At 41.0% G+C, this 12,939-nt stretch overlaps 1 protein-coding gene across 1 annotated transcript in view; it reads left to right on the top strand.

The window, feature by feature from the left end:
* The window catches only part of LYST (lysosomal trafficking regulator), a 591,077-nt gene that overhangs the window by 413,530 nt on the left and 164,608 nt on the right, over window positions 1-12,939 (top strand). The window contains exon 37 of the mRNA XM_077289098.1: window positions 11,701-11,756. Within this exon, the coding sequence (XP_077145213.1) occupies window positions 11,701-11,756 (56 nt within the window). The remainder of the gene's footprint in view (window positions 1-11,700; window positions 11,757-12,939) is intronic.

A 12,939-nucleotide genomic window follows, 5' to 3' on the forward strand; every position in this document is an offset into this window, starting at 1 on the left:
GCAGCATTTAAACCGAGCTTCCACCCATTGGGCCGAAAATACGCATACCAGTGACCCCCGTCACGTGATCGTGGTTCACCGGTGTGTTGGAATGACAACCTGAGGTCTCCTGTAGACCTCTATGGTTGTCAATGTCAGCTTGCTGTGAGCACCACCCAGTGGTCGGCCCTCATAGCAAGTGAGTAAATGTGCTATATGGAGGCTATCTGATCATCGCCTGTATGTAGCAGAGCCGATCGAGTTGTGGCAGCTTCTCGTCTCCTATGGAGACTATTGAAGCATGACAAAACTAAAAAAAAATTGTTTGTAAAAATATAAAAAATATAAAAGTTCAAATCACCCCCTTTACCCCATTCAAAATAAACCAATAAAAATCAAATCAGTCATACACGATTGCTATCGACACATTCAGAATCACCTATCTATCAATAAAAAAAGGATTAACCTGATCACTAAACAGCGTAGCGAGAAAAAAAGTAAAAACGCCAAAATTACTTTTTTTTTAGTCACCGCGATATTGCATTAAAATGCAATAACAGACGATCAAAAGATTGTATCTGCACCAAAATGGTATCATTAAAAACCTCAGCTCGGCACGCAAAAAATAAGCCCTCACCCAACCCGAGATCACGATAAATGGAGAGGCTACGGGTATCGCAATATGGCGCAAATTTGTATTTTTTTGTTTTACAAAGTTTGGAAATTTTTTTCACTGCTTAGATAAAAAAGAATCGAGACATGTTTGGTGTCTATCAACTCGTAATCAAAAAAATTAGACTCCAGCACACAATAATAGTGAAAATAGTTCAGTCATGAATTTATTAGGAATTCCAATAACGTTTCAATGACGTTTTCCGTCTATATACACCGCATACGTAGAAGAAAAAAATTATTTCAATAGTATTCAGCACTTTCACAGGTAATTATTTCAACGTCTCGGCTAATTAGCCTTTTTCAAGTAAACCTGTACATGTATCAGTGCCATGAATCCAGCTGTACGTGGTCCGTAGTGCGGTCTACTACGGACCACGTACAGCTGGATTCATGGCACTGATACATGTACAGGTTTACTTGAAAAAGGCTAATTAGCCGAGACGTTGAAATAATTACCTGCGAAAGTGCTGAATACTATTGAAATAATTTTTTTCTTCTACGTATGCGGTGTATATAGACGGAAAACGTCATTTAAACGTTATTGGAATTCCTAATAAATTCATGACTGAACTATTTTCACTATTATTGTGTGCTGGAGTCTAATTTTTTTGATGTTCTATTTTTTCTCCTCAAGCACCAAACTAACGTAGTGAGCACCCCATTTGCTATATATCAACTCGTAATGACCTGGAGAATCATAATGGCAGGTCAGTTTTAGCATTTAGTGAACCTAGTAAAAAAGCCAAACAAAAAAGTTGTGTGATTGCACTTTTTTGCAATTTCACCTTACTTGGATTTTTTTTCCTGTTTCTTAGAACACGACATGGTAAAACCAATGGTGTTGTTCAAAAGTACAACTCATCCCGCAAAAAAACAAGCACTCACATGGCCATATTGACAGAAAAATAAAAAAGTTATGGCTCTGGGAAGAAGGGGAGCGAAAAACTAAAATGTAAAACCAAGAAAAAAGAGTCGGGGGTTAAAATTATAGTTTGTTTTTTACTGTAAATTTTTATTAAAAAATTTTAGTTTAACAATTGGACACAAGTCCGAACAGACAATGACATTCACTATTATTATACAGAAAGCAATAAAATTGAACCAGAGAAGCCACGAGGATGAAGTAATGTTAGACAGATAAAGGGAAATTCACTCTCTAATGTTGAGATGCTAAATAGTAAAAACAAGGATTACTTTTAAGATTACATATATTCATAGGAACATAAACTTCTAACACCTCTGTTAGCTAGCTCCAATATACCGTGTGCTGAAATTCACAATAAAAAATATTAGATTAAATAAAATAAAAATTAAATATTAATAATAATAATAATAATAATAATAATAATTGGATCCCACATAGGAAAACAAAAAGACAAGAATCACACAACAAAGTAAGGATGAGGAGAGAGATGCAAGTTCCAGAAGAGGTAAGAGGAGTTAGAAGAAATCCTAACTACTCCTCTGAGCACAGTAATAATCCCAAGGGGCACAAACAGAGTAAAAACCATCCACTCTCACTCCCATCAAAGCCGTCATATACCCCAACCTACGAATGTCAGCTATTCTATTCAGCAAGTGAGGCTGAGATGGAGGAGAGAACTGCTTCCAGTTAAGGGCAATCAGGCTCCTTGCTGCCATAAGGATATGTAGCAACAGCCTGGCTAAATTTTTCTCCATCCCTTTAGGGGAAACATTAAGCAAATATATAACAGGGTCAAGCCCCACCTCCACATAGAGAACCCTGTTGATTAAGACTCTCGCTTCATCCCAAAAACCCGTGTTCTCGGGACAAGAACAAAAAATGTGATATTGAGTGCCCACCTTGGACCCACATCGTCAGCACAGGATTGAGAGTTGAGGGTTCAATCTGTGGAAGACATCAAGGGTGTAATACCAGAACATCAATATTTTATACTGATTTTCCTTGTAAAGGGTACAAAAGGAGGACTTGGACGCTTTTTCCCATATGGTCTGCCAACAATGGGGTGATAACCTCCCCAGGATAGATTTCCATCTGCTCACGTAGGGATGTTTAAGTTGTTGGCCCTCCTGAGGACAACTTAGAATCCTATATAATTCCAAAATTAATCCTTTGGTTGACGTACCCCTTTTGAAAATCCTCTCAAAATCAGTAGGCATAAACACCTTCGATATACCATAAAGCGAAGAGGCAAAGTGCCTGACTTGCAAGTACTGGAAGAACTATTTGTTAGAAATGGCAAATTTAGACTTAATGGCATTAAACGAAAGAAGCTCCAGCGTGTCCCCATCTACCAAATCTGCATATCTGAATAATCCCGCAGAGATCCACGGATGGACTATTGCAGAGTCCATACTATTCGGTATCAAAGGTTGATTTATGAAAGATCATTGGTGAGTTAGGGGAAGCCAGGCTAAACTTCATACATGTAATACAGATCTCCCTCATAAACCGCATAGGACCCAACAAAGAAACTGTTATTTTAGTGGATGTAGTTGACCACAATAACAAGTTCGGATGGATAGGAGCATCCATAATTTTTCTATCTCTGTCCATTTGTTGTAATCCCATAATGAAACCCATGAGGGAATCCTATGTAGATTAGCCACCCAGTAATATTGGTCCAATACATCAGTTGGATTATTTAATGTTAGGGCTTTTGTTTTAGAAGTGTTCAGTTTATAACCCGATAGATTCCCATACTTTTTAAGATCTTCCATAAGATTAAAGGGAACCTGTCACCCCCCAGGCGTTTGTAACTAAAAGAGCCACTTTGTGCAGCACTAACGCTGCATTCTGACAAGGTGGCTCCTTTAGTTCTTGGTGCTGTAAGTGCAGAAATAATCGCTTTTGCAATTTGTACAAAATACCTTGAAACAGTCCTGGGGCTTGTCTTTCCCCCCCTAATGCAGACGCAGCACCGCCGTCACTCATACCCTCTTGGCGCTGGGCGCCGCCTCCTCAGCATTGTTTTGAACTGTCCCTGCGCCTGGGCTGTTATGTTATGCCTTGGGCATGCGCAGTTAGCACTGCCGGTCTTCTGACATCATTTGATGTCTAGCTGACTGCGCCTGTGCGGCCGCGCTGCCCGATATCCCGCCCCGCAGTGTCTTCTGATTCATTCACACAGCGGGGCTGGGATTCCTGGGCATGCGCAGTGCATATCTTCGCCTCTCACTCATCTCCCTCCGCCTTCTTCAGACTGTGCAGCGTCAGCTGATCCCTAATCGCCGTGGCATTGCATGGAACCTTCCCAAATGTGATGCCACGGCGATTAGGGATCAGCTAACGCCGCACAGTCTGAAGAAGGCAGAGGGAGATGAGTGAGAGGCGAAGATATGCACTGCGCATGCCCAGGAATCCCAGCCCCACAGTGTGAATAAATCTGAAGACACTGGGGGGCGGGATCTCGGGCAGCGCAGCCACACAGGCGCAGTCAGCTAGACATTAAATGATGTCAGAAGACGGGCAGCGCTAACTGCGCATGCCCAAGGCATAACAGCGCAGGCGCTGGGACAGTTCAAAACAATGGCGAGGAGGAGGCGCCCGGCGCCAAGAGGGTGTGAGTGACGGCTGTGCTGCGTCTGCATTAGGGGGGAAAGACCTGTCCCCAGGACTGTTTCAAGGTATTTTGGACAAATTGCAAAAGCGATTATTTCTGCAGTTACAGCACCAAGAACTAAAAGAGCCACCTTGTCAGAATGCAGCATTAGTGCTGCACAAGGTGGCTCTTTTAGTTACAAACGCCTGGGGGAGGTGACAGGTTCCCTTTAAGTAATGGAATATGGAGTTTAGTTAGAGTTAAAAAGACATCATCTGCAAATAATGTGGTCTTAAACACTTTGTTCTTAACCTCAACTCCGGATAGGGTTTTGTCGTATCATCTCCGCTAATGGTTCGATGCACAAGACATAGGGTAGAGATGATAGAGGGCATCCCTGCCGAGTGCCATTTGAGATACTAAACGAGGGAGAAGTGTGAAATGGAAGTTTAATTGAGGCTGAAGGAGAACTATATAATGCACCAATGGCTGTCATGAAGGGACCTGAAATTCCAAAGAACTTTAAATTGTCTCAAATATGAAGGACCAGTTTAAGCGGTCAAATGCCTTTTCCGCATCTAAATTCAATAGGAGGGACTGTGAATTATTTCTATTGGAGACCTCGATTAAATGTACTGCCCATCTGGTGTTGTCTCCTCCCTGCTGATTATGTTTAATTTTGTTTTTAATTGAAAAGATATTCAGAACAATCAAGTAACAAAGGATTCAGCAACATAATGATTACTGAGTACAAAAAGAAATCTCATTTACAACTCTATATCAAGACCTGTAGCCAACAAGTCCCGAAATAATAGAACTTTTAGGTCAAAAGTCATTTTCAATCAAGTCCAACAAAATCTGAAAAGAAAAATAAATCCATGGCGGATGTTTTATCCCCTATCCAGGGAGACTGTTTGACCTTTGGCGATACATATGAAGTATCTGCTGAAAGAGAGCGATCCAAACAAGAGAAGCTAGGTCACTCCAAATAATAATGGTATAAAGGAAATAATGAGATGAAGAAGAGGAATAAGGAGAGGACAGGAGTGAGAAAGAAAAAAGGGGGGAGGAACCATGAAATCTGATATAGAAAGGGGGCAGCTTGCACCCATATAATGACGTCCATCTAACCCGTATTGTTCAATCTTTCTTCCTTATGGCTTAGAAAAGAGGGATTGAAAATCCTGAGAGTCCATATACAAAATCCAAGGACTCCAAACCTGCACATATTTCTCCATTGAACCATTAACCTCAGCGAACAATTCCTCCATACTTTGAAGGCTGGTCATCTCCTTAACCTATTCAGACATATTCGGAGATTGGGAGGATTTCCAGTGTCTCGGGATCACAGTGCACGCAGCAATTAAGCACTTCTCTCTGCCAATTAGGGACAAACCCCACTTGATAAGTTGAGGTAGCCAATAATTAAGCCTATAGGCCAGTATGCTGGTGAAAATTTTTAGGTCAGAGTTTAGTAATACAATTGGGCGATAATTTGAACAGTCTAAGGGATCACTTCCGGCTTTCGGGATAAGAATTAAATAAGAATGTGATAATGTATCCGGGATAGGAGAGCCCTTAAAAAGGAGTTAAACAACTTAACCATATGGGGAGAAAGCTCCTCTAGTAAAGTTTTATAATATAAATGCGTCAACCCATCCGGTCCAGGGAATTTGCCCAAAGGAAGAGCCCTCCGATTGCACACAATCTCCCCTTGAGTCACTGGTTGATTAAGAGACAGCAAAGCCCCAGGAGGGAGGATTGGAAGATTTAAACCTGATTAAAAAAAATAAACATGATATCTCTATCAGCCCTATTTGAAGGAAGGGTATCTTGAAGGTTATACAATCTGCGATAAAAATCAAAAAATAAATTTGAGATTTCAGTTGGATTGTAATGAATCGTACCGTCAACTCCCCTAAGGGCTTGGGGATGTGAGGTCGAAGCCCTTTCCTTCAATAACCTAGCCAATAGTAAGTGGGCTTTATTACCTTTTTTGTAATATTTTTGTGTTTTGTAAAGAAGTAGTTTTTCAACTTTATGCATAGAAAGATCTTTTAGACTATTTCTTTTTTTAAATCAGATATTTTTATTCAACAAGTAAAGTAAATACAACTTATACCAAATAGCATACGATTAGGCATTTAGAACATTTTAATGATTTACCCCCCTCCTCCACCACCCACTTTCCCCCAAACCCTCCCCTCCACCCCCTAGTAGACAGCAAACATTTTCACCTCCCTTTGGGAACCAAATCCAAGTTTTGCAATATGTACACCACACTGTAGTATCAGCTGGAACAGGACACTCAGGAGCTTTTAGACTATTTCTAATTCCTACTACTTTCTTCAGTACACTCAAAGAGGGTGAAACGGCCAATTTATGTTCCTCTTCGACTAATTGAGAGGTTACTTTGTTAAATTTAAATGTATCATTCTTTTTTTAATCTGGAACCTTCTTTTATACAATAATCCCTCACAACAGCCTTAGGGGCTGAGAGAGAGGAAACTGAACCCTCATTTCTTTGAAAGCAGTCAGTGAGATGATCCAATAAGGTCTCCCGGATAGCTGGGTCCTTAATTAGAAACTCATTCAACCGCCAATGACAAGCCCTCGTAAACATTTGAGTGGACTTGAGGTCCAATATACCAGTGGCGTGATCAGACCAAGGGATTTGACCCATCTCGACCTTCTTCATCATTTTAAGGGTTATTATGTTAGCAAAAAGAAATCAATTTTTGTATGGGTATGATGGAGAGGGGTAGAAGAAGGCCCTATACTTAGGGTGTTCAATCCTCCATAAATCAAACAAAGAGTTGGCCATAATTAATTTTCTAAAATCCCTCACCATCCTAATTAATTTTTTGGGTGCAGGCTTATTGGTAACAGAATGTCTATCAAATACCTCAGAGAAAGGGATGTTAAAATCTCCTCCAATTAGTAAGGCAGCTTGTGTAAGGTTTTGGATTAAAGAGAATACCTTCCGCAGAAATCTGTTCTATCCAGTATTTGGAGCAAATAGATTACATAAAATGACTGGCCTACCCCTCAAAGAAGCTTCCAACACAACAAATCTACCCCCAGGGTCAATATGCGTTTTGTTCACCAGCAAGGGGCAACCTGAAGATATCAAAATTGCCACTCCACCCTTATTATTAATGTTAAAGGCAGAATAGGACACAGGGAAGGAAGGCAAACCTGAAAGTTCCAGATTTATCAACATGAGTCTCCTCTAAGAAGACTATGTCAGCCCTGAAGACTGAGCCTCCTTTTTCTTGGGGAATTAAGACTGTCATGAACTGGGGTTGTTTGGTTGCCCCCAGTTCTTCATCTGGAAGGATTTATTTATATCCCACTTCCCAGTTCCGGTTTGGAACTTGCAGCTATCTGGCACCCACTTACCCTCAGGTCAGTCAGGAAACTGCACCTAGGATAATTAGTCACCAGGAAGGCTGCCTTGCTATGTACTGGCTATTGGGCACGCTGCAGTGAGGGCGATAGAACTATTCCCAATCACAGGCGGGAAATCCTCTTATAAAACCCTTGCCGTCACTGCCAGCTTGCCCAACAAGCTCAGAACGCTTTGCTGCCACCAGCTCCTATTACTTATGATTAATAACAGTTCAGGAGCCAACCCAATCTGTAGCTATGACTTGGATGGAGGACTTAGGGTATGTTTAGAGCAAGGAAAACGAGACTAGTAAATATTATAGCTTTTACTCCAAAAAGATTAGGCAGTGTTTACAAAAGTATATAAAACGATATTACAAAATGCGACAATCAAAATATGTACAGAACAATTACAAAATAAAAGGGATTAAAGAAGAAAAACACCTACAGTCAGCTCAGCTAATGGCAAGCCATGTGGTGGGGGGAAGGGCGATACATCACAATGCATCAGAGCAGATTGCAGAGCTTCTGTTAGCTGACCTCCTGGGCAAAAGACTCTCTCCAAAAATCAGGTTGAATCTCTTATACCCTTTGCTCGTGACATTACTGAGGGGCTGGATACGCCCCAATTGGAAAGTTTTGAAAAACCTTCTATTAAACATAACTCTTGGGTGGAAGCTCACAGAGGGATGCCGAAAGTATTACAAGGCTTCTCATGAGATTAACTTACATTTGAGTCTAAACATGGGGTGGCTGTATGACCCAGTTAAATAGAAATCCACTTCTCGGATTCTGCTGGTTCTGGAACTTCGAAAACGCACGGGAGGGTAGCCCTACCGATGCAAATGCCAAAAATGTAAGTTTCACACCTATATCAATAATCGGGTGCCATTGTATGTAAGTTTGCAGGAACAAAGAGATTACCCCCCACCCGGCCAAGTGCTTTTGCACACAGCTGAGTGGGGCTGCTAGCAATACGTTCTTGAGGGAGGGGGGAAGGAGTATAGGATTACATGCAGGCAGAGTGAGGGGAAAAGCTGCCTTGTACCAGGCAAAGGGGGCTGTCATCACCCACAGGCATGTGCCTGCAAATAGGGGCTTTGCGTTTTGTTAAATATGCTTATTTTGCACATTTATTTAATCACAACTATTTACCAGGTGCGTTACTCTTAAAGAAAAAATGTCATGATATTTTCATAAAAAATGTAGTGGTTTATTGAATTGTCCACAGAAAAACCACATTGCAGCAAAGCATAAAAATAGATGAAATAGTTATGAACAAATTGTCCATTTGTAAATGTCAGCGCTTGTTACTCATCGTTTCTGAGATGTAGTAGAAGTCATCTTTCTTTCATGGAGTAGAATCATGGCTACCAGCTGTTCCTTCCTTCTGTGACTTGTCTGACATCCATGGAGAATGAAGGTGAAGGCAGGAGGTGACAGCCCCCACGTGACCAACCCCCACCCTCCTAAGAGACGTTATTTATATGTCCCACAGACCACGTGTCCTCTCTATATGTTGTTGACTTATACTCTGAGCTATATATACATAAAGAGCTTTTGTAATGTCAGCGAGAGGCAATGTGTTCAGTACAGAATTGAGAATAAGAATAATTCAATTAATAATTAATATTTAACACGTTTGTACCAGCAAAATGCAGCGGACAGTTCCGGAAGTGTAATTGGGACAACAAGACATTTTTCCTATTTCCTGACAGACACCCCTAACGTTCAGTGATATTATGTGTGTCGTAGTGTGTTCATGAGGTACTCACAACATCGAAAAACTTGGAAACTGTCACCTCCCAAGACCACCAGTATACAGTGACAACCCATACCCTCCAGGTTGTCCCGTGTTTCGCGAACAAGAAGCTGCATAAGAATGAATGGGTTGGAGGAAACCACGAGGGCAGGGGAACAAGAAGGACAAGGTAAACAAAAGTAAACAATTGCGAACATTAGAAAATAAAGAACCATAATTCCCAGGTACAAATTACCTGGCCCAAAACTACTCCAGTGGAGCAAAATGAACCCGCTAGGAGGACAAAGGAAATAAATCAACGTAGCCCCAGGAAAAATTACTAGGTGGAACCCAAAGTTTGACCTGCACAAAGGAGAAAAAAAGGGAAAAAACACTATTAACCAGGAAAAAAATAATCCTTCGACCAGGGCTCCCCCAGGCATGTAACATCCCTATTTTGCAAAGATTTCCACATAAAATATAAACGGCTTCCAATTTATTAAGAAGCATTATAAAGATAAGCCTGGACCGGCTAATACTACTAGAGAAAGAAAATCAACTTCAATATGCTGACTTCTGCATTTTAGAAAATGATTAACAGCAAGTTAAGTTAAATCTAACAAGAATCAGCGAAGTCCATTGGTAGGTGATCCTCTTTTGCCACTCCTGGGATCTGGGCCTCCTCGTTCCTTCTTTTCTGGGACCAGACCGGTGGAGTTGGCAGACCTTCAGGACCAGGAGCGTCCCAATCAACAATCTTAGGGATCTGAAGCCCCAGAGAGTCACAAAAAGCTGGTAGATCTGTAACAAGGTGGCACGGGGTGGTAGAGGTGGGTGAGTCCACTAAGCAACAATCAGTGAGCATCCCGGTCCTTTGCACATGAAGAGATGAGTACTCACTGTCTCAGCTAGAATCCTAATTCCAGGAAGCACCACAGAGTCACAATGTTTGTTCCAAGATTAAACTTTACCAAACGGCAAGGCATCATCACATCCAGTGGTACAGTTCACAGAGGTCAACAGTTCCTATGCTTTCCCTGCTGTCTATATGGATCATTCGGGTCCCATCTGTTCATCAGCTCCCATCCTGGGGACGATCCCATTGACCCGATGCCTGTTTCCACTGTTCTCCAGTCTGGAGCTGCTGTATCCCTCCACGACCGGGGAACTCTCTGTGTTCACTGATGCACACGTCCTGCCCTGGGCAAAACTGCCCGGGCTTCAGCTACCTATGCAGAAGCACCAGTCCACTGGTTGGGACTCAGTCCTTTAGTCTGCCCTTATTCACACACTGAGGTCAACTTTGACACATAGTAAGGTTTTTTTAATATTAGACAGTGTAGGACCGTCCTGATCAGAGTCACCTTGTTGACGGTGGGATGGCTTTTATGCTATTTTTGATCTAAAACAGTATTACTAAGAACCCTGTGTTATCTAAATGCACTTTTGCTTTTTACTTATTTAGTTAATGCAGGGTTTTTGCTCATTTTGTTTCTTGTAGGTTTTGTGTGGTTTTTAAGTGTGCGACTAGTGTGGGTTGTCGCATGCACTGAAAATAGATACAGGCACAGCCTCTTTAATGTGTCCGTCTCGGTGGCATTAGTGTTAGCCAGCGCGGTGGTATTAACGGTGCTTTAGGCTCGTAATAATTTACACTGAGATATCACAACCATAATTCTATGTTGTGTATCACTGCACCTCTATTACCTTGCACCTCATCTCCCAATCTAGTCACCATACTGGTATTAGTTATTGAGCCACTATGCGAACACCATGCCACTATGTGCACACACAGGCTGTTACTGAATCATTGCTATACACACGCTGCACTTCTCATATCATAAGGATATGTGCAATGTGCATAGGCAGAAAGCTGCCAATCGGTGGGGGCAGGGTTATACCGAAATCATGCTTATGAAGGAGCATGTTTATTAGTCCTCTAGTGAGGATCTCCTGCTGATCTGCTGATGAGAAGATATCATCATAGAAGCTATCTGGTATTACATGATGAGTCAAAAGTGTTTGCACAAGCCTGCATTTCCAGAAGATTTGGGCTTAGTTATCCAAAATATTTGGAACAACCTTCTTGGCACTATTTCTTCAAAAACTGTGTGCAAGTGTATCTAAAGGAATTTATGCTTTGATGCTGCATTGAATTCATAGAGTGGTCCCACCATATATTGTATAATTTAGATTCATTCCTCTTATTCATTTGTGTTGCATTTTGTTAATTGAAAAAATCAACTATTAACATTGTTAGTTTTGAAAGCACTCTTAATTTGCAGCACTTTTTTCCACACCTACACTTTACTGTATATTTTAGCCTATTGGTCCTACTTTTTGTTTCTTCTCTATTCATATTGGTTTTTACTATGTTCCTTTTCGGTTTAGGGAAAACTGGCATGTATTTTGTTGAAGACTCTTCTACTGATACAGTGGAATCCAATGTAAGTATTATAAACCCTCTTAAAATAAAGTTGCATTAGCTCTGTTGTAGGTTTTCCACAGTATGTTTCAGGCAAATTGAATATGATGGGAAGAGCATACTCTGATCTGGTCACAGGTCAGTGTGCAATGAGTAGAGGAGGAGAAAGTGAGCTGTGACGGTCATTTACTACAAAAAAAAAAATTTTCAAGTGCCAAGGTTTTTTGAATGAATTTAGGGTATTTTGAGCGTGCAGAATTAAAAAATCTCATTACTTTTGCTGAATTGGTTCTAGTTTTTGAGATACATTGGGGATAATAAGTATTTGATACACCGAAGATTTTGCAAGTTTTCCCACCTACAAAGAATGGAGAGGTTTGTAATTTTTATTGTAGGTACACTTCAACTTTGAGAGACAAAATTTAAAAAATATCCAGAAAATGACATTGTATAATATTTACATAATTAATTAGCATTTTATTGCATGAAATATCTCAGAAACTAGAGCCAATCTGGTAAAACTGAATTAGTGTTCTTAATATGACACTATAAACTTAACCCTTTCACCCCGGGTCATTTTCTGTTTTTACATTTCCGTTTTTTTCCCTTTCTTCCCAGAGCCATAGCTTTTTTATTTTTCCATCAATATGGTCATGTGAGGGATTGTTTTTTGCAAGGCGTCAGATGTCGGGAAGGGGTTAGTATAAAACCGCTCAGACATCATTTGCACCAAAATCTCTGTATAACAATGTTATATATTTTACCCCTGGGAATTAAGTATAAGCTCAATAGCACAATCAGCACCTGTCACGCTGTGAATCTATGTGATTATGGAAAGGGACCATGAACCGTCCCTAGGACTGGGGCACTAACTGTCCCTGCTCCAAAGGAGGTTTGGGCCACCAGCCTTACTTGTTCCCCTGTTATTCCCTAATTTGTCTCCTACCCCTGAGGGCCTGGGACAGGTATGCCAGTGTATAAACAGGTAAGACAGACCGGGATAGCAGAAAGCAACAAACATACAAAACACTCACCAAAGGTAGAGAAATATATTATAGGGAAGGATAGGAAATGTGCCAATCAAGTGGGAATAGGACAGTGAGGAAAACATACACACAAAAACAGCATGCAACAATCTCCAGTAGCAACAACGATCTCCAATTTAGCACAGCGATCCCAAGGAGCTAGGAAGAAAAACTTTTGCT

This window comes from Ranitomeya variabilis, chromosome 2 (genome assembly GCF_051348905.1).
Source record: "Ranitomeya variabilis isolate aRanVar5 chromosome 2, aRanVar5.hap1, whole genome shotgun sequence".
NCBI classification, from domain to species: Eukaryota; Metazoa; Chordata; class Amphibia; order Anura; family Dendrobatidae; genus Ranitomeya; species Ranitomeya variabilis.